The sequence below is a fragment of the Hemitrygon akajei genome, chromosome 23, assembly GCF_048418815.1.
Source record: "Hemitrygon akajei chromosome 23, sHemAka1.3, whole genome shotgun sequence".
NCBI lineage: Eukaryota > Metazoa > Chordata > Chondrichthyes > Myliobatiformes > Dasyatidae > Hemitrygon > Hemitrygon akajei.
Genome location: NC_133146.1, coordinates 45286257 through 45313759, shown reverse-complemented (window position 1 = coordinate 45313759; position 27503 = coordinate 45286257). Strand labels below are relative to the sequence as shown.

At 37.1% G+C, this 27503-nt stretch overlaps 1 protein-coding gene across 1 annotated transcript in view; it reads left to right on the top strand.

Annotated features, from left to right (window-relative positions):
- Nucleotides 1–27503, top strand: part of tcerg1l (transcription elongation regulator 1 like) — a 589782-nt gene that overhangs the window by 355698 nt on the left and 206581 nt on the right. The window contains exon 6 of the mRNA XM_073027558.1: nucleotides 26156–26247. Coding sequence (XP_072883659.1) covers nucleotides 26156–26247 — 92 coding nt within the window. The remainder of the gene's footprint in view (nucleotides 1–26155; nucleotides 26248–27503) is intronic.

Genomic DNA, 27503 nt, shown 5'->3' with positions numbered 1-27503 from the left:
AACAATGGGGACACCATTGATAGAGTGAATAAAATGGAAGTTAATACTTCGGCCTGGACATCAGAAAGAAAACAATTGTTGGAAAAAGTGGATGTGCTTGAAAATTTTAGCAGACAAAACAATATTAAGATTGTTGGACTTAAAGAAGGTATAGAGGGAGAGAATCCAATAATTTTTTTTCAAAAATGGATCCCGAAAATTTTGGAAATGGAAGAAGGAACCCAGTTAATTGAAATTGAAAGGGCTCACAGAGCCTTAAGACCAAGACCTCAAGTTGATCAAAACGCATGATCAATCTTGATAAAATGCTTAAGATATCAAGATAAAGAAAAGATCCTGAAGGCGGCTGCCCAACGTGCCAGAAAGAGAAATGGGCCATTGATGATAGAAGGGAAAACAGTTCTTTTCTATCCTGATATACGTTATGACCTTTTGAAGAGAAAGAAGGAATTTAACCCAGCGAAAAAGGCTATAAATTTATATTGCACCACCCAGCAACCCTGATAATTTTTTTGGATGACGGAAAAAGAAGATTTTTTACTGATTATTGGGATGCAGAAGAATTCGCACAAGAACTCCCAAATATTCACTAATTACAGTCAAAGGTTTAAAAGTGAAACGGATTAAAGATGAAGATAGGGACAGTGAATGGAGCTGATGGATGTTTAAGGACAGAAGAATATTTAAATATGTTCTTAATTATATGATATAGGGGGAGAAAGGTTAAAATTTGAGAAATATTAATCGAGAGTAGTGATATTATGTTTTTTTCTTCTCTTATATATACTTTTTTATGTTACGGGGAGCTGGGGAACTTCGGATCGATTGCTACAGGATTCACGTGTGTAATCATGGTGATTGCCATGACCCATACAACGGAGGGGGGTAATGTTGTGTTTTTTTTTCATTCACAACATTAGTAGGGGGGTATTTTGTTATTTTTTCTTTATAATCTATTTTTCTTTTATCTTTCTTTCTTTGCCTAGACAATCGGGGGGGAGGGGGGGGGCGGGGGGAGACACATAGCAACATGAAGAATTTTAAAAAGATTCCCCAAGATACTACGAAAGTTGAAAGATTAGGTATTATCATAGATTGGAGTAACCCTGTTAAAAATAATGACTAATTTACTGAATTTTTAAAGTTTTAATGTTAATGGGCTTAATGGACCGGTGAAAAGAAAAAGAATTTTAACATATATTAAGAAAATGAAAATAGATATAGCTTTTTTACAAGAAACACACTTAACAGAGATAGAACATCAGAAATTAAAGAGAGATTGGGTTGGAAATGTTATTGCAGCTTCATTTAACTCAAAGGCGAGAGGAGTTGCAATTTTGGTTAATAAAACTTTACCAATTAAAATACAAAATGTATTAATTGATTCTGCAGGGAGATATGTAACTATACATTGTCAGATGTTTTCAGAACTATGGACTCTTACGAATATTTATGCACCAAATGAAAATGATGTAAAATTTATACAAGAGGCCTTTTTGAATTTGGCTGATGCATATGACAAAATATTAATAGGTGGAGATTTTAATTTTTGTTTAGACCCAGTTTTAGATAGATCAACAAAGGTTGTTACAAAATCAAAAGTAGCAAAATTAACATTATCATTGATGAAAGATTTAAATTTGATTGATATATGGAGAAGAATTAATCCAAAAGAAAGAGATTATTCATCTTATTCAAATAGACGTAAAACTTATTCAAGGATAGATTTTTTCTATTATCAACGAATATTCAAGACAGTGAAAAATATGGAATATAAAGCAAGAATATTGTTGGATCATTCCCCCTTGATAATGACAATGATAATGATGGATAAAGAGGAATCGATTTACAGATGGAGATTTAAATCAATATTATTAAAACATCAAGATTTTTGTGATTTTATGAAAAAGCAGATTCAGTTGTTTTTAGATACAAATTTACATTCAGTTGATGATAAATTTATAGTATGGGAAGCAATGAAGGCATATTTGAGAGGTCAGATAATAAGTTATACTTCTAAAATTAAGAAGGAATATATGGTAGAAACAGATCAATTGGCGGAAGAGATTACAAAATTATAAAAAGAATCTCAAAGATATATGACAGAAGAAAAAAGAAGACAACTTGTTAACAAGAAGTTACAATATAATACTTTAGATATACCGAACAGAAAAAGCAATTATGAGAACTAAACAGAGATATTACGAACTAGGTGAAAGATCACACAAGATTCTTGCTTGGCAGTTAAAAACAGACCAGACTTCCAAAACGATAAATGCAATTAGAACAAGTGTAAATAAAATTACTTATAAACCTTTAGAAATTAATGAAACTTTTAAGAATTTTTATTCTGAACTGTATCAATCAGAATCACAAAATGATAATGTTGAGATAGAAAGGTTTTTATCACAAATAACTCTTCCAAAATTGAATTTGGAAGAACAGAAGGGATTAGATATGCCTTTTACATCAAAAGAGGTCGAAGAAGCTCTAGGATCACTTCAGAGTAATAAATCCCCAGGAGAAGATGGTTTTCCACCTGAATTTTACAAAAAGTTTAAAGATTTACGAATTCCTTCTTTTATGGAGTTAATACACCAAGCAGAAAGAACGCATAAACTTCCAGAATCTTTTTCAACAGCTATTTTAATAGTATTGCCAAAAAAAGATAGAGATCTTTTAAAGCCAAAATCATATAGACCTATTTCTTTATTGAACACTGACTATAAAATAATAGCAAAAATTTTATCTAATAGATTATCTAAATTCTTACCAAAATTAATACATATGGATCAAACAGGATTTATCAAAAATAGACAATCAGCAGATAATGTAACTCGGTTACTTAGTATAATTCATCTGGCACAAAAGAGGGAGGAAATGAGTGTGGCAGTTGCTTTAGATGCAGAAAAAGCATTTGATAGATTGGAATGGGATTTTTATTTAAGGTATTGGAAAAGTATGGGTTAGGAAAATCTTTTATAAAATGGATTAAAACCTTAAATACTAATCCCAAAGCTAAAGTAATGACAAATGGTCAAATTTCAACATCATTTCAGTTAACAAGGTCAACTAGACAAGGTTGTCCATTATCACCTGCTTTATTTGTGTTGGCGATAGAACCATTAGCTGAATTAATTAGAACAGACCCTGATATTATGGGTTTCAGAGTTAACGAGGAGCAATATAAGATTAATTTATTTGCTGACGATGTTTTGCTTTATTTAACAAACCCATTTTTTTTGCTGCGTAATTTATCTTCTAGATTGGAAGAATATGGGAAAATATCAGGCTACAAAATAAATTGGGATAAAAGTGAAATTCTACCCCTTTCTAAAGGAGATTATAGTCAATGTCAATTAATAACTCAATTTAGATGGCTGATAAATGGTATAAAATATTTAGGTATAAGAGATGATAATGATATAAAGAACATATAAATTAAATTATTTACCATTATTGAAAAAAATTCAAGAAGATCTTGATAAATGGATGATGTTACCAATAACATTAGTAGGCAGAGTAAACGCTGTAAAAATGAATGTATTCCCTAGATTACAATATTTATTCCAAACACTACCAATACAATTACCGCAGAAGTTTTTTCAAGAGTTAAATAAATGTGTGAGGAAGTTCCTTTGGAAAGGTAAGATGTCAAGAGTATCGTTGGAAAAATTGACATGGAAATTTGACCTAGGAGGGTTACAACTTCCAAACTTTAAAAATTATTATAAAGCAAATCAACTTAGATTTATTGCATCTTTTTTGATGAAGATAAACCGGCATGGATTAGAATAGAACTAGATAAAACAGGAGAAAATATACCAGAAGATTTGATATATAAGTGGGAATCTAAATGGATACGGGAAAAGAAAGAATCTCCTATATTAAAACATTTGATTGATTTATGGAGTAAGATAAGTTTTGATGATGAGATAAAGAAATCTTTATTAGCAAAGAGACCTTTAATTCAAAATAAACTTATTTCTTTTACAATGGATAACTAACTTTTATACAACTGGTTTCAAAAAGGGATTAGATATATAGGAGATTGTTTTGAAGGAGGTATATTAATGTCATTTGATCAATTAAAGAATAAATATAAAATATCAAACAACACTCTTTTTTGTTATTTCCAATTAAGGGCTTATTTAAGAGATAAATTGGGTCAAACAATGTTATTGCCGAAACCTAATGAAATAGAAATTTTAATTCAAAAAGGAAAAATTTTAAAAAATTCTTGTATGTATAGTTTGATTCAAAAGCAGGCAATTAAACAAGGCATTCATAAGTCAAGACAAAAATGGGAAACTGATTTGAATATTAAAATTGAAGAAACAAATTGGTCAAGACTATGTCTTGACAGTATGACAAATACAACAAATGTCCAGCTAAGACTAGTGCAATATAATTTTTTACATCAATTATACATTACACCACAAAAAATAAATAAATTAAACCCAAATTTATCTGATCAATGCTTCTGATGTAGTCAAGAAATTGGTACTTTTTTACACTCTACTTGGACTTGTTTTAAAATTCAACCTTTTTGGACAGATTTAAGAGTTTTACTCTTCCACATATTCCAACATTATTTTTACTAGGCGATAGTGAAGGGATAAAATCAAAATCCAAATTGAATAAATATCAGAAAGAATTCATAAAAATTGCATTGGCAGTAGCCAAAAAGGCTATTGCAGTTACTTGGAAATCAGATTCATACTTAAGTATAGATCGTTGGAAGAATGAAATTTTTAGCTGCATTCCACTTGAAAAAATTACTTATAATTTAAGAGATAAATATGAAATATTTCTGAAAATTTGGTGCCCTTATTTACAAAAGATAGGATTAAATATATAGGTGCTCCAAAGATAAAATTATTGGTTATCTGGGGAAATAAATAAATATACATATTAAAGCTATTATGAACTCCATGGAGCATGTGGGTATCTTCTGATATCCAGGCATTCTTTCTTTCTTTCTTTTTCTTTCTTTCTTTCTTTTTTCTTCTCTTTTGTTTCTATAGAGATATGTTAGGAGGGAGGGAAGAAATTTTTTTTTCTTTCTGTAACCTATTTGAAAATTCAATAAAAAAAATTTATATTAAAAAAAATACCATTGTATCTCACTTTCTGATGTCTGGCTGAGAAGGGAGAGGATGAGGAGTATGAGGTGGGGCCTTACATTCAGTTGCTGTAGTTTGTGTCCCTGTAGTGAGACAAACGGAACTGAACATCATACTCCCAGTGTGCCTTATTGTTGTTGTTTTTGTTCCTTTTCACATCTTGTGGCAGATTGGATGATTTTTCTTTCCCTTTCCATAGCATTTGACTTTTTAAAAATGAGGCTAAGTTGCTAGCTCAATGCTCAACGTAGCACAGATGGAAAGCATGTAAGGAGCTGGCCAGATTCAAACTCGGGATTATTCAGCTCAATGTCCGGTGCTGATGCCACTACGCCACAGGTCGGCTAAGTGTGGCCTTACCAGAACTTTATAGTGCTGCAACGTTATCTCGCAGCTCTTGAACTCAAACCCCTGACTAATGAAGGCCAACACACCATGCAATGAGCAGAATGGGCAAAGAAATGGCAGATGGAATAGAGTATGGAAATATTGGCCATGCACTTTGGTAGATGGAATAAAGGCACAGGCTATTTTCTAAATGGGGAGTAAATTCAGATATGAGAGGTGCAAAGACACTTGGGAGTCCTCATGCAGGATTCCCGAAAGGTTAACTTGCAGGTTGAATCAGTGGTAAGGAAGGGAAATGTGATATTAGCATTCATTTCGAGAGGATTACAATATAAAGGCAAGGGTGTAGTACTGAGGCTTTATATGGCATTGGTCAGACCACACTTGGTGTATTGTGAGTAGTTTTGGGCCCCATGTCCAGGAAAGGATGTGTTGGCATTGGAGAGGATTGAAAGGATGAACTCAGAAAAGGAAGGGTTAACATATGAGGAGTGTTTGATGGCTCTGTGCCTACACCCATTAGAGTTTAGCAGAATGAAGGGCGATCTCATTGTTTGTGCACCATCCACCGAAGGAGCTTAAGAATGAAATTAAGAGAGCCAGAAGGGGCCATGTGAAGAACTTGTCAAACAGGGTTAAGAAAAACCCAAGGCATTCTCCAAATATGTGAAGAACAAGAGGATGAGCTGTGTGAGAATAGAACCAATTAGATGGATAGTGGAATGTGGGCATGGAGTCAGAGGAAGTAGCAGGGATACTTAATGAATTCTTTACTTCAGTATTCACCAGGGAAAATGTCCTTGGCAATTGTGGGGATGACTTACAGCAGACTGAAATGCTAGAGCATATAGACATTAAGAAAGAGAAGGTGTTGGAACTTTGAAAAACATTAAGTTAGATAAGTTACCGGGACTAGACAAGATATACCCCAGGCTACTCAGCGAAGCAAGGGAGGAGATTACTAAGGCTCTGGCGATGATCTTTGCATCATCAATAGGGATGGGAGATGTACTGGAGGATTGGAGGGTTGCAAATGTTGTTCCCTTGTTCAAGAAAGGGAGTAGAGATAACCCAGGAAATTATAGACCATTGAGTCTTACTTCAGTGCTGGGCAAGTTGTTGGAGAAGATCTTGAGAGACAGGATTTATGAGCATTTGGAGAGACATAATCTGATAAGGAGTAGTCAGCATGGCTTTGTCAAGGGCAGGTCATGCCTTACTAGCCTGACTGAATTCTCTGAGGATGTAACAAAACACATTGATGAAGGTAGAGCAATGGATATAGTGTATATGGATTTCAGTAAGCTATTTGATGAGGTTCCCCATGCAAGGCTTATTCAAAAAGTAAGGAGGCATGAGATCCAAGGAGACCTTGCTTTGCAGATCCAGAATTGGCTTGCCCACAGAAGGCAAAGGGTGATTGTAGATGATTTGTATTCTGCAAGGAGGTCAGTGACCAGTGGTGTTCCACAGGCATCTGTTATTGGACTGCTCCTTTTTGTGATTTTTTTAATAAATGACCTAGATGAGGAAGTAGAAGGGTGTGTTAATAAGTTTGCTGATGACACAATGGGTGGGGTGTTGTGGATAGTCTGGAGGGGTATCAGAGGTTACAGCAGGACATCAATAGGATGCAGAACAACAGCTGGAGTTCAACCTAGATAAGTGTGAAGTGGTTCATTTTGGTAGGTCAGATTTGAAGACAGAATATAATATTAATGGTAAGACTCTTGACAGTGTGGAGGATCAGAGAGATCTTGGGGTTCATATCCATAGGACACTCAAAGCTGCTATGTAGGTTGACAGTGTTATTAAGAAGGTGTGTGGTGTGTTGGCATTCATTAACCATAGGATTGAGTTCAAGAGCAGTGAGGTAATTTACAGCTATACAAGACCCTGGTCAGACCCCACTTGGAGTACTGTGTTCAGTTTTGGTCACTTCATTACAGAAAGGATGTGGATACTATAGAGAGAGTGCAGAGGAGATTTACAAGGATGTTTTCTGGATTAGAGAGTATGCCTTTTGAGAATAGGTTGAATGAACTTGGCCTTTTCTCCTTGGAGCGATGGAGGATGAGAGGAAACCTGATAGAGATGTATAAGATGTTGAAGAGCATTGATTGTGTGGATAGCCAGAGGCTTTTTCCCGTGGTTGAAATGGCTAACGGGGGGGGGGGGCATAGTTTTAACGTGCTTGGAAGTAGGTACAGAGGGGATGTCAAGAGTAAGCTTTTCACACAGAGTGTTGGGTGCGTGGAATGCACTGCCGGCGATGGTGGGAGAGTTGGATGCAATAAGGTCTTTTAAAAGACTCTTAGGTAGGTACATGGAGCTTAGGAAAACAGAGGACTATGCAGTAGGGTAATTCTAGGCAGTTTCTGGGGTAGGTTACATGGTTGGCACGTGGGCCAAAGGCCTGTAATGTGCTGTAGATTTTTATGTTCTATTTCTATGATCTCATTGAAACCTACTGAATATTGAAAAGTATAGATAGAGTGGGAGGGAACATTTCCAATAATGGGGAGTATAGCAGAAGAGAATCCAGCCTCAGAATAGGAGAATATCCCTTAGAACAGAGAAGAGGAAGAATTTCTTTAGTCACTGGGTGATGAATCTGTAGAATTCATTGCTGGAGACAGCTATGGAAGCCAAGTTTTGGGTACAGAGCATTTACGGTAGTTGATAAATTCTTGATTTGTAAGGGTGTCAAAGTTTATGAGGACAAGGCTGAAGAATGGGGTTGAGAATAGTCTAAAGCAACCTAACACTGTTACCATATTCTGTTTCACAATCCTGCAACCTTGCACTTTAGTAGTGCCGGCCTGGCAGATTGTCAAGGCAATTGAGATTGATCTTATTAGTGTACTTCTATTTCACTGTTAGATGATATCCATCCAATAAACCTGGAGAGTTTAAAAGGGATGCGGGAAAACAGAGCCCCAATGTGTTCAAACAACGCACGAGAAATGGGGCTCCTTTTTAAGAAAGCACTGTATAGAGGCCTCTGTAGGTTTAAAGGGAGCATGGGGACTGGGGTCACAGTGAGCCAAACTATCGGCATTTTCAAACCATTAGATAGCAGACATTGCAGTATTAATATCATAAACTTATATAAATATCAGGATCTTCAGTTGCAAGAACAGTGCTTTTGGAGATCCCTGTACTGTATAATGTTGCATCTATTTCCAATATATAAATCTCACTATTACGTTCTCGGCCGTCAAATCTTAAAGTGAAACTAGGCAACATTCTTCTAACTACCGGAAAGTGTTGTGCTTAATAAGTGGATGATGCAGTGATGGAAGGCGAGATTTGGGAAGTTCTTCCAAGAGGTCAGGAAAAGCCAGTGTAGAACATAATCACAAGAGATCCTGCAGAGACGGGAAATCTTGAGGAACACATGCAACATGCAGGAGGAACTCATCATGGTCAGGCAGCATATATAGAGAGAAATAAGCAGTCAATGTTTCAGCCTAAGACCCTTTATCAGGAATGGAGAGGAAGGGGTAAAAGCCAGAATAGGAAGGTGGGGGTGGGGGTGGGAGGGGGCAGAAGTGCAGAACATGCTATCTCTATAAGGAGTGGACAAAAGTAATACAGGGCTACAACCAAACACTCCTGCATGGTGATTGCCACGGAGGTCCTGGTCAGAGTTACAAATGCCCACCCTTTCCGAAGTTTGTTCCTGTGTCTGCTCCTGTCAGTGAGATCTTTTCTCCTCAAGCACAGAGTTTGGGTGACCTCCTTATTGTAGTTATGATTAACAAACTATGAAATATGGCATTGATCAGCCTGATTGACCCCATATCAAGCATGACCATGATCTTGATCCCTTTAAGCACCGGACTTCAGGCATTAGTGTGCGTGTCCTCTGAAGAAACAGTGGAACATAAATGTCAGTGATCAGAGAATGAAGTTTGATTGTTAGCCCTTTTATTGGTGCAGTGTCAGTAGGAATAGTGTTAGTAAATGTGATTATTATGTGGGTAAATAACGCTTATTTATTTTCCAGACCAATGAGGTTGAAAATCATGCCGGACACAAATTTCACGTTGTACTACTGTTAATATCATTTGGGGAAATCTTACATTGGAGAAAAGTAGTAACTCAGGAAGGATTAGACTCTTCTTTGGCTCAAATTGTTCTATGTTGTAAATAAAGTGGCAAGAGACAGATATAGATCAGAAGGCCATCAACAACAGGCTGTTACTAGAGCAAATATCCTGTTGCTATCAGAACATCCAGCAAATGTGGCATGACTTGTGTTTTGAGTTCCATGAATGAATTGATATGCTTTATGCATGGCTTGGCATTGCTGACTTAGAAGAGTACATGACTCCAGATTCAAAAGTTCTCCTCCCGATTCACCCATTTGGATGAAAACTAGATCTGTGCACTGCCTTTATCCCTATCAATTGTTAAAGCACTGGGTTTTGCTTCCTCTAGAGGAAATTGTTTTGCTATATCGAGGCCAGGAACAATGCTGGAAAGCTATACCTTCATCTGAATTTGTCAGACGTGGGACACTTCCACAGGCAAGCCACTGAGATTTTGGAGTCCACAGCCAGCATTGATTAATAGTTTAATCATTGAACTATTTGAGTATTTGTTCACTCACTCGATATGTGCACATCCAAACCAATTTCCCATCATCCAGATAGTTGGGAGGCATTCATTCTCAAAGTTCAAAATTCAAAGTAAACTTGTTCTCTAAGTACCATGTAATATCTTGGAGATTCATTTTCTTGCAGGCATTTACTGTAGAACAAAAAATATAACACAATCAAAGAGACACTACACAAACAACTATCATGCAAAAGAAGACAAACTGTACAAATAAATAAATAAATAAATAGATACATACATAGGTTGATAGATAGGTAATGCTGAGAACATGTGTTGTAGAATTCTATATATGTTCCTATTATTGTGTTGTATAATCGCATCCCCTTTGTGAAAGAATGTCAACTATGGCTCTGTGGGTTTTTCTTCAGTGATCTGGTTTAATTTCACATTCCAGAGATGTGCATTTAATAGTTTAGTTGATGACTGTAAATTACCACTATTGTCAGGTTACAGGAGAATCAAAGAGGCAGTGATGGCTAAGTGAGAGAGAATTCTTGCAGGTTGAGCTTTCACTGTCCAAGTGTTTGCCAAGAGCAATCAAGTTACCCGAATCACAGAATGTAGCATGCTTTATTTAGTAAAAATATCACCATATTTGATGAAGGGCCATTCACATGAAGAATTTAAGGAGAAGGCTTAAGGTTCTGGACATTGCTAAAGGGCTTATTTCAAAGTGTGATTTTGGAAGACCAAAACCCTTTGTAAGAACATTCTGGAACTGCTTATTTAGATTCCTGGAGTACTCCGTATCAAATTCTGATAATCTGATTGATTCTGTGTCTAAACAAAACAAACTGCATGAGGCAAGTAATGTCATGGAAGATTTTATTTTGTTATAGCTGGAATCTGAAGAACACCAAGTGTTATTTCTAGTGGCATATACAAATGTACTATAACCATTTCATTGTGCAATATTCCACAGTGAATGGAATCATTCCAGCTACAGCAGCAATGGGCGGATAGGTTAGATAGGGTAAGCATGTGTGCACAACTCCAGCAGTGGCAGGGTGACATCACAGTGATGAATTGCAGAATTGCTATGCATTTAAATTTAGTATTCTGCATTCTGCCAAATTAATGTCTTTTGTGAGGAGATTGTGCTCCTGCAATGTGAGGAGAGATAGAACATTTACAAGTTAGCTGTCAGGAGGTACCAATCATGTGAAAACATTAATTCCAATAAAAATGTCAGTGGAGCATAATTCTTGGATAGAGAAGCTGTAACACCTTAGAAAGCTCCTGCATTTAATGCTGAAATACGAGAAGCACTCTCAGCTGGAGGCAGGGATAATTTTGCTTCCCTGAAGGTGTTAAGAGGGGATATGGTGCAGGATGTTAATGAGGCCACCGAGAAGCCTTCACGTTTGCTCGTGCTGCGTCCCTGTTTGGGGCTGGCAGCAACATCTTAGTCTGTACCTGTGGCTCCATTTGCTGTCAGTGTAAGTGCTTGTGAAATTCCTAAAACATCACTCTCTCTGCAGCACAGTACACTGCAGCCATCGCACCAACTAGTAGCTTTACCAGTGTAAAATGTACAACCTAATAAAGCTGCCTGGACTGAAGAATTTATTGCACCCAACAAAATTCAATATCATGATACATTCTCAGACCATTAAGGGGCATTATAGCAATTCTCAGAATCAAATGGCCCAGTCCTGCTCTTATTTCCCAAGTTCTTAGAATGATGATGTTTAAAAGCTCATTTTGCAGAAGACAGAAAATTAAAGAGCAGCTGTGTAGCTTCCAACTGATGCCTTTCCTCACAAACTATATGTCCTTCTATAAATGGAAAATATACACAAACAATTCTCCTCTATCTCTGAGGGTTTTAGACTCCCTGCCCTTCCAACAAAAACATAACCGAGATATCGGCAGATATTATGTTCTGAATAAATATGAAAAAGTCGTGCCCTTTTGCTTACAATAGTAAATTGAAACATTAATGCATCCTTTGAGAGCAAAATTTGGCACATCTGTTCTGTTACTTCCCCACTGAATGATAACAATCCAGTGCACAGCTATTATGCTGAGGAAGATCATAGAATGCTCTGAATTTTTGAAAAGGTAATATTTTGTCTGACTTCCTTGTGCTTCTTTAAACTCACATTTCTCCTTCAGGTATAATGATCACAGTGGTAACTTGAACCATCTTTGTTTCTATGCTTGAGAAAGATTGCTTGAACTCTGCATCTGACAGTGTGTTCTGTTCCCTTAACAATAGATTTAAATTTTTTCGTTCCACTTATGAAGCCTTAACCCCTGCCATTTTATTAATGGCCCCTCCATAGACATCACAATCTATGGCAGTCATCAGAAAATATTCAGAATTTTCTTTCTAAAATGCCATTGCAATCAGACATCATGGAAACAGACCTTTTATCCCATTACGTCTGAGCTGACTATCAAGAACATGTCTATACTAATCCAATCTTTATTCTTCCCTCATTTCCATTCACTCACTAACACTTTCCATATGACTTTAGGATGGGAGAGGAAACCAGAGCATCTAGAAGAAACCCATAGTCTCAGGGACAATATGTGAACTCCACAAAGAGAACACTTGAGAGAAGGATTGAATGCAGGTTGCTAAATGAGTGAGGCAGCAGCTCTACTGGCTGCAAACAGACCTCCCAAAAATCTCTGAACTTCAAACAGTCTCCAGAAAATTGATGTTGCTTTGGCTTTGGTCCTCCACTGTAAATCCAGCTGCTTGTCAATATTTGTAATGAAGTGCATTCAGGGGTTTTACTATGCTAAAATTGTACATGAGTGCATGTTCCAAATACAATAATAACTCCCCTTTGTTAAAATTGTCTGTTGGTTTCAAAATCCTGAAATAAATTATGCCATTTGGTTATATAACTTTTAACATAGCAGAAATATTAATGGATAGAAGTGCTGATAAATATAATTTCAAGGCATATGACCAAAAGTTTACTGAGATGCTGAGTTAAGTAGATTTTAAGCAATATTGCAAAGGAGGAGTAAAGAGATAGAAATGTTTAAGGAAAGATATGAAATCTAGGCAGACAGAAGTTTAGAAAATACTATACTGAAGAAATGATAGCTTTGATTGTGTATATCATTGTGCCATCCAGAATACACCAGATCTTTCTAGTATCATATACATGTTCCTTTGCAACATTGCATATTATTTTATCAAAAAGAGGAACTTGTAAAGAACATCTATACTACATTATTATCTGATCTTTACCATATTGTTGCATATACGAACATCCCATGTACAAATGACTGTTCTTATATGCTTTAAGAGATCTTTGTTGGCTTCTGGCTGTACAGGACATTCACATAAGACATAGGAGCAGGATTAGGCCATCTGGCCCATCGAGTCTGCTCCACCATTCAATCATGGCTAATCCCTCTTTTATCCCCTCCTCAACATCAATTCCCAGCCTTCTGCCCATAACCTTTGATGCCATGTCCAATCAAGAACCTATCTGCCTTAAGTTCACCCAATGACCTGGCCTCCACAGCTGCACGTGGCCACAAATTCAACAAATTCACCACCCTTTGGGGAAAGAAATTTCTCCACATCTCTGTTTTGAAATGTTGCCCCTCTATCCTGAGGCTGTGCCCTTTTCTCCTAGACTCTCCTACCATGGGAAACATCCTTTCTACATCTAGTCTGTCTAGGTCTCTCAACATTCAAAAGGTTTCAATGAGATCCCCCCCATCCTTCTGAATTCCAGCAAGAACAGACCCAGAGCCATCAGCGTCTTCCTCTGCACCCTCTCCAATGCTAGTACATCTATTCTCAGATAAGGAGCCCAAAACTGTTCACAATACTCAAGGTGATGCCTCTCCAGTGCCTTATAAAGCCTCAGTATCACATTCTGGCTCTTGTATTCTAGACCACTTGAAATGAATGCTAACATTGCATTTGTCTTCCTCACCACCGACTCAACCTACAAGTTAACCTTTAGTGTGTTCTGCACAAGGACTCCCAAGTCCCTTTGCATCTCAGATTTTTAGATTTTCTCCCCATTTAGAAAAACTGTCTGCACATTTATATCTACTTACCAAAGTGCATGACCATGCATTTTCCAACATTGTATTTCATTTGCCACTTTCTTGCCCATTCTTCTAATCTGTCTAAGTCCTTGTGCATCCTACCTGTTTCCTCAACACTACCTGCCCCTCCACCAATCTTCATATCATAGAAACATAGAAAACCTTCAACACAATACAGGCCCTTCCACCCACAATGCTGTGTCGAATATGTACTTATTTATATAATCTGCAAACAGAGCCATCTATTCCATCATGTAAATCATTTATATACAGCATAAAAAGAAATGGTCCCCACACTGGTCCCTGAGGAGCACCACTAGTCACTGCAGCCAACCAGAAGAAGATCCTTTTATTCCCACTTGCTACTTCCTACCAATCATCTAATGCTCTAACCACATAAGTAACTTTCCTGTAATACCATGGGCTCTTAACTTGGTAAGCAGCCTCATGTCTGGCACCTTTTCAAATGACCCTATGCCACAAAGGACCATATAATTTTTCAAAATTTACGATTGTATAAAATAAGTTTTCTGCCTTGTTATTTGATGTTATAATTTTTGTCATGCCGATGAGTTGCAAGGTTTCATAGTTGCTAAGCTTTCTTCTGTTTACTGTATATGGTAAAATTGCAAAGAATTTGTCTAAAAGTAAGAAAAAGAAAAAAAAACCTCCTTCAAGGCAATACATTGCCATTGGTTTAATCAGAAACAACACTATAGGTCAGGCAAATAAATTTTATACAATTGTTAATGAATTTCCAATATTCAGCATGTTGTATTGTTTTGGTGAGAAGCAAAAGTAAGATCATTATACCTTTATTTAGCAACAAATAAGAACTCTGGCAACCTTGAGTGAAGTAATTTTAAAACTACAATAAAACTTAAAGTGTATCCATCGGTGCATATTGATGTATTATTGCTATTCATTTGGAAATACAAACTGACAAATTGATAAGTGGCAATCACCAGATGTAATAAAAGGCCACATAATAAAAGTTCATATTCTTGTGCTAATTTCTAATTTTCTGCCACTGAGGTAGTCAATATATTTCTTTCAGCAAGTCAGAAAGCATTACTGTTGGGAGAAACAAATAAGGAAGAATATGGCTTTATAGTTAAGTAATCTATAATTACATTTTAAATAATGTATTACTCAGCTCTCTTCAATTCCTTACCTTTGTCTTGAAAACACAATATGTGCAAAAGTGTTCGGAGGCCAGTTAAGATATTTGGTTCGATCTTAGTGGCAGGCACCCTACGTAGCTGGTAACAGAGCTAACCCGTTGTGGGGAGCTAACAGATGGCAAGAGCCTCCATTGAGAAGAGAAGGATGAGTAGCGAAAGATGATCAGTCTATTCTTATCAACTCCTAAATTCAAGATCTGTTTTGTTTTGGCAGATGGTTGGTAGCAAATAAATCAACTTCTGAGACACAGCAGTGAATGTGGAAGGGAAAATTAAAATTACTTTTTGAATGCAAAGTAGATTTAAAAGCAGTTGTGTAAATATCAAATACCATATTAATTACATGATCTGAATACATGTTGCAAAATGCTAAACTACAATTGCAAGACTTAATATAGAACTCAGAGTTACATGTACAATTTCACAATTCCCTGATGTTCACAGGAGAATTCTGGGCTAAAAATGCAGTTGTCCTATAATTTAAAGAATGTAACTCCTGAGTTTTATTTTATTGCTTAATGCAACCACAGTTCCTTATGTGATTTGTAAGAACATGTTCTATATTCTTTTTTTTTACTGAGATTGTGTAGTAGACCATGTGTCTATTTCATGGTAAGTGTTCACCTTTAGCACTGTCAGCACAAAGCTTCATCGCAACATATCATACCATTATATCAAACAGCATTAATTCAACTACAGAAATTCTATTCTGACAGCCTTTCATAAAGTCGCTGATATTTTATTTGATGCGTCATTCCCATTTATTTCTAGGTGCTTCCAACACTTTGCCATTTCCTTAAAATATCACCTCAATATTTCTCTTCCCTTCGCAGTATACTTTTGATCAGTTAAAATGTGTTCAAGGAGCAAAGTACTACATTAACATCATGTAATGTGCAGAGACTGAAACTATTCCAACACCATTGCTAGAAAGGGTGGCACGGTAGCGTAGAGATTAGCACAATGCTACACAGGTTCAATTCATGCCGCTTCTTGTAAACAATTTATACGTTCTCCCCGTGACTGCATGGGTTTCCTCCAGGTGTTCCGGTTTCCTCCCACAGTCCAAAGACAAACCAGTTAGTAAGTTAATTGGTTGTTGTAAATTGTCCTGTGATTAGGCTCGGATTAAATTGGGGAATTACTCTGTGGCATGGCTCAAAGGACTGGAAGGGCCTACTCCGTGCTCAATAAACAAATAATGTATAAACAGCAATATTTATTATAAGATTGTGTGAAGTTTATTATTTAATTCAGATTAGATTAGTTTATTGCCATATTAACTAGAGTGCATTGAAATTGTTTGCTTTCATGAAGCTCACAGACTTAACAGTATACATGGCAATATTAATTACATCCATAAGTACAATAATGAATGCAAAAGAGTATAATGGTGTGAAGATTGTTGTGGAAATTTAAGTGGGACAAAAAGAGATGCAAGCATAGTAGTAGGGAGGAAGCTGTTCTTTCTTTGAACATCCAGGCTTCAAGCTCTTGTATATTTTCCCAGAAGACAGAAAACAGGAAAATGAATGATCAGGGTGGCAGGTGTCCATGGTTATACAATTAGCCTTCCTAATGCAGTGAGCCATAAAGATAGACTGGATAGACAGAAGTGACAAGCTGGACTGTAATCAACACTTTTCACAGGTCCCACTGCTCCAAAGCAGAATAGTTGCCGTACCTGACTGAGAGGCCACCTACCAGGGTACTTTCTAGAGAGTCCGTAGAAGTTCAAGAGAATGCTTATGGACGTCAACTCTTCTCAGTTGCCTAAGAAAGTAAATATGTTGAAGTCAATTCTTGATCACTGCACCAGTGTGAAGGGACCAGGGGAGATCGATGGTAATATGGACACCAAGGAGGTCGAAACTGTCAAACATCTTTACAGCAGCTCCATTTTTGAGGACACAGCCATGTTCAACAACCAACTCTTTCATCTTGTCAGATTGTTGTTTTGATATCATGATGCAAAGTTAGCAATCTCCAATCAACAACACTGGCAACTCTGGTGACTTAAAGATCAAGTTGGCCCTATCAAGAATTGCAAAGCCTAAACAATACCAGAGGATATCCTCATTATTTAGTTCTGATGCAATTTCACAAACCACGAAATTAATATGTCTAATGTATGATCATCTAAATTAAATCAAAAGGATCCAAAGGTCCTTTAGATCAACAGACTGCTTTACAAATAGCCCATGTATTGATAATAGGTTACAATTCTATTATTATGATGATTTGAGGTTTAGTGATTTCTCTCCTTTCTGCCTATTATCTATCAAAGTACATTTATTATCAAAGTATGCATAAATTATGCAACCCTGAGATTTGTCGGCTTACAGGCTGCCACAAAACAAGAGCCCAATTTTAAAACAAAGACCCAAAACCCAATTTGGGGGGGGGGGGCGGGGTGGGGGGAAAGGAGAGGGAGAGGAAGAAAACTACACATTGGTGCAAGCAATAAAAATAAGCAATATCGTTCAGAACAAAACTGAGTCCATAGACACAAAGCCTGAAGCAGGTGGAGCAGGCCCATAGCCTCAATTTCTGTACCTATCTGTCTGTCAACCATTCATCTCTCTCTCTATTTATCTAATGTTCCATCGTGAGCATCACCTGGCCAGCTATACTAGTAGATAACTGGTATATTAAATTGTACTAACAATGCTGAATTACCTCAAATAAAAAGGCATTTCTCTGAAGTCTGAATTTTTAACGTTGTGTTCAAAAAGCATGAACAATGTTTGGGTCAATTTCATCTTACAAAATATCTGAACAGATAAAACAAAGCTAACATTTATTTAAAATTTTGCCTGAAATTGCTGAACTTGGATGTAATATTGATGAGTTGGTTTTATGAAAATTGCATTGATAATTTGAGGTAATATCAAGCAGTATGATTTATAATGTGCTTAATTTTACTAATGAAAGACAAAAGTTATTTTTCAGTACATAATCATCCTAGTGCAAGCTATCATTTTTCTCCACAGAAAAGGAATACCTACTTACTGCATGATGTACTGCCTGACTTATAGACTTGGAAGTTTGATGGCACCTTGCCAGCTTTTGGGTGTTAAATAGGATCTTAAGTTGCTAATGTGTCGAGCAGGAACTGCATGCTCATTACAATTTGGAATTGTGCAACCTGCTATATCGGTATCAGGGAAATCATCATCATAAATCCTTAGCATGTTATTTTTTGAGCAGATTATGCCGTCAAATTAAAATATATTGTATTACATGATTTGTGTGATGCCTGCGGTGAAGGGTATAACCTTTAACATTTACTTACAGATGTTTATAAGTACTTTTCATGCACTTTTATGCATTTTTGAGCACATGCTGAAAATTGCTGGTGCCATTTCTATTTCATTATTAAAGACAAAATATAAATAACATATACAATATATATCTTACATTGTGTGTTCAGAATCTCATCTGTTTCTTTGGCAAAAAGAAAATCCTTGTCAAAATAATATTTCTGTAGACATTGTGCATCTAGATTAATTTGGATTTAATATGCCAGTAGCCCAGCAAAAATATCTAAGTAACCTTAACTCAAAAGGAAACAGGCACAGGTAAAAACAGGACAAGGGAAATGGCTGGTAATTCATCCTCAGATGTGGTAGAAGTCAAGCCCCACCTTCTTGATATAGTTGAAAAGTTCACGTAAATTGATGCATTCGTTTCAATTTAGGAAGAAATGTGTTTACTAATATAGCATACATAAATATCAATGTCAATGTTCAGAATTCATAACAAATATTTTTGGGTTTTGTGATGCTTGAATGCATTTGATGACTTAAAAATATCAGCAAAGCTATGCATAGTTAATGAAAATAAAAACTGATGGTTCAATCTAAACTTGTACCATTAAATAGAAAAGGCAGAGAACATATGACCTATCTATGTAGAATCCGGCTAGATAAGACGATCAATAAAATTTGTAATAACAGGTGTGTAGCAAATGCGGGGAAACCTTCAAAAGTAACGTTTCCTCACATCTGCCAATCTTCTTAAAATAATTAATGCTAAGACTGATGAATTAGCAAGATGAACAACTAAATTATTGTAATTTACCTTTCAAGTGCAGTGTTGGTACAATTATTTACTTGTATTTTGATTGGTTAGTGACTTTAATTAAAGTTTCCTGAACATCTTTTCACTGAATGAGACCTGTGTCCCCATGTTGTTAATATTAGAACCCATGATACACAGTAGCTGTTGTCCTAGTTCCTAATTTATGCAATTACAATTCAAGCATAGGATTTTTTTATAATGTTAAAAAATATTATTTTGTCAAATTGACAATTGTTTAATTTTGAACATATATCTAATATTGTGTGTTTCATATGATCAATAAATCAAATTTTATAGAATGGATGTAGTACAAAACCTAACATAAACAACATAATCTATTACTGAACTGAAAATAAATCACACTAAAGGTTTAACTCAGAGCAAATCTATTACTTGTTACTATGGCAGCGTAATTTTTCTTCTAAAGTGACATTGAGAAAGGAGCATATAAATAACGCATCAATCATTATTTATCTCTGCTGAATGAACTTAGATTCATCTTAACTTCAACGATACATGTAGGTGCTTTTCATCATTTTAGATGAACACAAATCTGAAAATATAGTGACTACTAAAGTGAAACTGGTCACAGATCTTGTAAAACTACAGATCATGATTCATAAATAGTGCAACGTAATAATTAATCACCATCACTAAAATTGAACGACATGGAAATATACAATGTGGTTGGAATCCAACTCTGCAGTATTAACAAATTTATTTAGGCATTTAAAAATTTCCAGAGTAGAAATTCATGATCATCAGAATTATATCTAAAACATTGTTGATGCTTATGAGTTATGGGTAATTTTTAAAAATCTGTGTATTCATTTACTGTTATGGGTTGTCCTTTAATCTATCCATTGTGAATGATTTATTTTCCTGAGAGCTATTCCTTTTCTGCCGTTTTATGCTGAATTTTGAATAATTTTGTAGGTCAGGCTGACAGCTATCAGGACCTGGATTGAACTTAACCAAATGTATTTATATAATATCAGGCACAGAGATTTTTTAGCACTTGTTTTCAGTAACTGAGGAATAATAATAATAATGATGGAAGACTATCATGTAACACCATTTATAATACTCAAAACATCGTGAATGGAGAAAACACCACAGTGAGGAGTGGGCATTGCAGAGAGATGGTGAGAGGCAGATTGCATGGAGTATGGGGTGTATAGTATTGGGTGTCAGAGGTGATCAGTGCAGAGAAGACCAGGAAGAGAGGGGGAAGGTTAGAGAAAGGGTGGGGAGATGATCATGGTAAAAATAAGGAGCATAGAGAAAACTTGGGCTATAGCAGAGAGGCAAGTAAGCGGCCTTGAAGGATGACTGTATTTGAGAAGGCAAACCATTTGTCGAGCTCTTCAGTCAGACTTGTTTAAATAAATCTTTCTCCAATTATTATCAGCATATCACCTGCAGCACCAGGGGTCCCAACACATTCAACCACTGCTACATTACCATAAAGAATGCTTACTTTTCAATCCCTAGATCACATTTTGGGATAATGGGCTCTGTCGTGGGCAAAGTACTGGAGAGTTTAACATCGGTAGCTGAGCGAAGGGCGCTGAGTAGGCTACGGTCAATTATGGATAACTCTGAACATCCTCTACATAGCACCATCCAGAGACAGAGAAGCAGTTTCAGCGACAGGTTATTATCGATGCAATGCTCCTCAGACAGGATGAAGAGGTCAATACTCCCCAATGCCATTAGGCTTTACAATTCTACCGCCAGGACTTAAGAACTTATTAAAAGCTATTATTAATGCTTTTTGAGATAGTGATTTAGATGCATATCATATTTTTTTACTGAGTTAAGTATTGTATGTAATTAGTTTTGCTACAACAAGTGTATGGGACATTGGAAAAAAGTTGAATTTCCCCATGGGGATGAATAAAATATCTATCTATCTATCTATCTATCTATCTATCTATCTATCTATCTATCTATTTGGCTGTTCTCCTACTTGCACTTAGGCAGAAGCTAAAGAAAAAGTGTCCAAAATTAAGGAAAATGTTATCACACAAGGCAGAGGAGCAACTACAAGGTTGCTTCGAGTCAGTGGACTGGACCATTTTTAAGGACTCAGAGGATCTGAGCAAATACACCACAGTTATCACAGACTTCATAAAAACATTCATAGATGAGTATGTTCCTGGAAAATCAATCCGAGTCTTCCCCAACCGGATAAACCATGCAATCTGCTGTCTGCTGAGGGCCAGACCAGTGGCATTCAGGTTTGGCCACCGATCTCTGGAAAACCATCTCAAGGGTGAAGTGGCAATTCTGGACCAAACTTGAATCACTGAAGGATGCTCGACAACTATGGCAGGGCTTGAACTCTATCACCTTCTTCAAAGTGAAACCAAGCGATAACAAGTTTTCACTCATAGATGAGCTCAATACCTTTTATACAGGCTTTGATCATCTGGACTAGGAGGCACCTTCACAAACTCCCATAGGCTCCAATGACCCTCTGATTTCAGTCTCTGAGGCCACTGTGAGAGCATCCTTTAGGAGGGGGAACACATGGAAAGCAGCCTAGCTGGAGTATTCACCAATATCTTAAACCTCTTGCTTCTGCAGTCTGATGTACCCAATCTGCTTCAAGCAGGCTTCAATTATACCAGTGTCTAAGAAGAATGTTGTAAGCTGCCTCAATGAATATCGTCCAGTAGCACTTACATCCCCTGTAATGAATGCTTTGAGAGGTGGTGATGAAACATATCAACTCCTGCTGAGAAGTGTCTTTCAACCACTCCAGTTTGCCTACCCTCACAACAGGTCCACAGCAGATGCTATTTCATTGGCTCTTCATTCAATCCTAGAACATCTGGACAGTAAAGATACTCATCAAGATGTTCTTCATTGACTGCAGCTCGGCGTTCAATTCTATCATGTCCTTAATACTTATCAATAAGCTTCAAGATCTAGGCCTCAATGCCTCATTGTGTAACTGGATCATCGATTTTCTCACTTGAAGATCCCAGAAAGTTTGGATTGGCAATGGCACCTCCTCCACAATCACCATCAGCACAGTGCACTCCATGGCTCTGTGCTTAGCCCTTGCTCTAATCACTTCATATTTATGACCGTGAGCCTAAACGTAACTCTAATGCCATATTTAATTTTGCCGATGCCCTCACTGTCACTGGCCAAATCAAAGGTGATGATGAATCAAGATATCAAAGGAAGACTGGAAATCTGGCTGAGTGGTGCCACAACAACAACCTTGCCCTCAATGTCAGCAACATCAAGCAGCTGATTATTGACTTCAGGAGGAGGTAACCAAATGTCCATTTGCCTGTCCTCATTGGAGCATTAGAGGTGGAGAAAGTCAGCAACTTTCAATTTCTCAGTATTATCATTTCAGAAAATATATCCTTGGTCTATCACGTAAATGCCAATACGAAGAAAGCATGGCAGTGCCTTTACTTTCTTAGAAGTTCGCAAAGATATAAGGATGTCTTAAACTTCAATAGATGTCCGATGGAGAGTATTGTCGGGCTGCATCACAGCCTGGTATGGAACCACCAATGCCCTCGAGTGGAAAAGCCTACGAAAAGTAATGCATACAGTTGAGCCTATCACATGTAAAGCCCTCCCCACCACAGAGCATATTTACACGGAGCAATGTCACAGGAAAGCAGCACCCATCATCAAGGAGCCCCACTATCCAGGCCATGTTCTCTTTTTGCTACTGCCATCAGGAAGGAGGTGAAGGAGCCTCAGGACCCACACCACCAGGTTCAGGAACAAATATTACTCCTCAACCATTAGACTCTGGAACCAGAGGGGATAACTTCACTCAACTTCACTCACCCCATCACTGAACTGTTCCCATAACTTATGCCCCCACTTTTAAATACTCCATCTCTTGTTCTCAATAATTATTGATTATTATTATTATTATTATTATTATTATTATTAGTAGTAGTAGTAGTAGTAGTAGCAGCAGACTTAGTACTTTTTTTCTTTCTTTCTTTTTGTATTTGCACAGTTTGTTGCCTTTTGCACATTGGTTGTTTGTCCATCCTGTGGGTGCTGTCTTTCTTTGATTTTGTTGTGGTTTTTGTAGTTACTATGAATGACCACAAGAAAATGAGTCTCGGGGTTGTACATGGTGACACGATATATAAATTTACTTTGACTTTGAGATCAAGGGATTGAATAAACAGCTGAGTGTACTGAAGAGAAGACTGTATAATTTAGGGGAAGGAAGGATGATCACACCAGATACAAAGATTAAATAGGATCAGACACCTTGTGCATAGAGACACAATTCGTGTATTATTTCTCACTTATCATATTTCTTCACTGCCTAGAAGATGGCCATTCAACCCATCAACTCAATTCCATTCCATCAAGTCCACTCCTCCACTTACCTGTTCATCCACACTCTTCTGATTCTACTAGTCACTTGATATAGATACTATCTGTCTCTGTGTCTGGCACCACAACATTGATCCATCACCTAAGCCCAGAAAAGGAATCAGTTGCTCCTGTATACCATTTGATATTACTGCATTTACCAAAAAACAATGCATACACCATAAATGGAGGGCTAAGATAGAAATTTGAATTGGTATAGTGGTACAGCAGTTTGCTCCAGGGATCAGGTTCAATTCTGACCTCAGAGTTTGTATGGAGGCCATAAGTTCTCCTTGTGACTGTGTGCATTTTTGAAGGGTCTCCCTTCCACATCCCAATGATGTGATGGTTGATGAATTATCTGTCATAAATCATCCCTTGTGTCCGTGAGTGCTAGAATGATGGAACTGACTTGATGCACCAACCTACCTTCTCCTGTGTCATTTGCAAATATGAGAAATAGTATATGAAATAGGCCTTTCAAGCACAAAATCATTGAGCAATAAGTTTTCATTTAACGTTCTGCTGTGTAACAAATATAAACTTTGCAGAAGTACCAACAGAGAGCAAAGTGAAAAATTTTTCATTTTGTCATTATGAAATACCTCATGTAATGGAAACATAGAAAATAGGTGCAGGAGTAGGCCATTCGGCCCTTCGAGCCTGCACCGCCATTCAGTATGATCATGGCTGATCATCCAACTCAGAACCCTGTACCTGCTTTCTCTCCATACCCCCTGATCCCTTTAGCCACAAGGGCCATATCTAACTTACTCTTAAATATAGCCAATGAACCGGCCTCAACTGTTTCCTGTGGCAGAGAATTCCACAGATTCACCACTCTCTGTGTGAAGAAGTTTTTCCTCATCTCGGTCCTAAAAGGCTTCTCCTTTATCCTTAAACTGTGACCCCTTGTTCTGGACTTCCCCAACATCAGAAACAATCTTTCTGCATCTAGTCTGTCCAATCCCTTTAGAATTTTATACGTTTCAATAAGATCCCCCCTCAATCTTCTAAATTCTAGTGAGTATAAGCCTAGTCGATCCAGTCTTTCTTCGTATGAAAGTCCTCCCATCCCAGGAATCAATCTGGTGTACCTTCTTTGTACTCCCTCTATGGCAAGAATGTCTTTCCTCAGATTAGGGGACCAAAACTGCACACAATACTCTAGGTGCAGTCTCACCAAGGCCTTGTACAACTGCAGTAGAACCTCCCTGCTCCTGTACTCAAATCCTTTTGCTATGAATGCCAACATACCATTTGCCTTTTTCACCGCCTGCTGTACCTGCATGCCCACCTTCAATGACTGGTGTACAATGACACCCAGGTCTCGTTGCACCTCCCCTTTTCCTAATTGGCCACCATTCAGATAATAATCTGTTCTCCTGTTCTTGCAACCAAAGTGGATAACCTCACATTTATCCACATTAAATTGCATCTGCCATGAATTTGCCCACTCACCTAACCTATCCAAGTCACACTGCATCCTCTTAGCATCCTCCTCACAGCTAACACCGCTGCCCAGCTTCATGTCATCTGCAAACTTGGAGATGCTGCATTTAATTCCCTCGTCTAAATCATTAATATATATTGTAAACAACTGGGGTCCCAGCACTGAGCCTTGTGGTACCCCACTAGTCACTACCTGCCATTCTGAAAAGATCCCGTTTACTCCCACTCTTTGCTTCCTGTCTGCCAACCAATTCTCTATCCACATCAATACCATACCCCAATACCGTGTGCTTTAAGTTTGCACACTAATCTCCTGTGTGGGACCTTGTCAAAAGCCTTTTGAAAATCTAAATATACCACATCCACTGGCTCCCCCCTATCCACTCTACTAGCTACATCTTCAAAAAATTCTATAAGATTCATTAGTCCCCATTCCACATGACATAAACCTTAAGCTATATTGAATTGAATCTAAAATTCTCTGCTGATATTTATATTACTTGCATATATGCATGGCTATTAGGTAAAGACCTTGTAAATTACAAACAGCTACAGTAAATATGTTAAAATGTGCAATTATTAATTTATTAGAAAGAAAAAGTAAATACTGATAAATATATGATTGGCTACAACATGCATTGTAACCTATAACTGTACCAGAACTTTAAACAAGGAAATAATTAAATAGAGAAATGATGTAAAGGATATTGACAGTGAGGTGAACTGTACTGAACAACAAGATAAGTAACAGAATAAATTAAATTTATATACAACTATTTACAAAACATGTCTAAATTAGTAAAACATATGAACTCAACTCTTTTAAAGGTACCCTGGTTATTTTAACTTGGCTTAGAAGAAAATAACTTGTATTCACAGTTGTGGATTTTGATATTTTAATGTAATACCATTTCTTTTTATTCACAGATAAAGAAAGAGGATCTTGCCAGCAATCAGGTACCAGGGCTTCCAATGCAATTTCAGGAGGGAAAAATGAATCTAATATGAATTCAGAAGAGGTTTGTTTTAGTTCACTTTTAATCTCTACATTAATATTAATAAAAATTTAAAATTATTTTGAATAAGCAAAATAGTTGCAATTTAATTGGTAGACCAAGAAGGAACAAACTTGGAATTGTATACAACAGCTTTGACAACAACCAAAACAAGAGTAGCTTGTATGTAAATAGCACCTCTAATATAACATCTGACAATACATATTCACATGGCATTATTAGAGATGGTATGGCAAATAAGCAAAACTTGGTTTCGAAGCACCATAAAGGAGAAAGGTTGTAGAGAGTTAATGAGATTTAGGGAGGAACCTCATGAGTTAAGAATCTCAACAGATGAAGGATTGACCACTGATTTAGGGATAATAAGGTCACCTAATGAGAGGGAATGCTGACATCTCTGGGCTATTAGGGGTTTTAATTTTATGGAGATGGGGAAAAGGGAATAAAGACAACAGAATAAGGGGGAATTTTAAAGCTGAGGCATTGTTTAAACTGAAACCTGTTTGGATCATCCTGCACACTGGGCAGAGGGTGCCCAATGAAAAGTGTAAGGTAAGACACAGGCATGAGAATTTTGCATAACTTCTATTTCATGGAGCGTAAAATGAAAAAGGGTTATCAAGAGTGAATTTGAATAGATAAGCCATGAAAGAGAAAAAAAAGACACCTTTGAGCAGCAAAAGAATCACGACAATTGAGGAGTCAGACAGCATTTGGAGGGAGAAATATATGGTCCAAAGCTCTTCACCTAATCAGATATGGCAGCGAAGCAGAGTGGCTGTGTTCAATTTCAGACAGGTGCCTGAAAGTGGGAATTTGCAATAGGCACTGAAACCAATAGCTGTGATTTACTGTTCATCTGGAGGAAATTTCTGCTTCATTCAGTAGCAGGCAATAGTCTGACAATCTATAACAATTTGGACAAAGGAGGTGTGGTAAGGTAGTGCTGGTAACCTCGGTATATACAGTATATTGAAAAAATGTATGCTTCCATGTGAGGTTCATGAGTGGCAGTAAGAGGATTAGAAATAGAATGGGATCTTAGAAAGATATTTAGGGGACATCAGAGGTAATAGTGTCCATGTTGAAAAAGAAGCATGTCCCTGATGAAAATTTGACAGATAAGAATGGAAACCAAGAGAATAGTTCCGCCCTCCTGGACAACAGTAGAGATGAAAGAATAGAAGAATGTGATCAACCATATCAAAGGTAGTAGTTGAACTAAGAAGGATAGATTGAGTTCTGCAAGAGCTATTTTA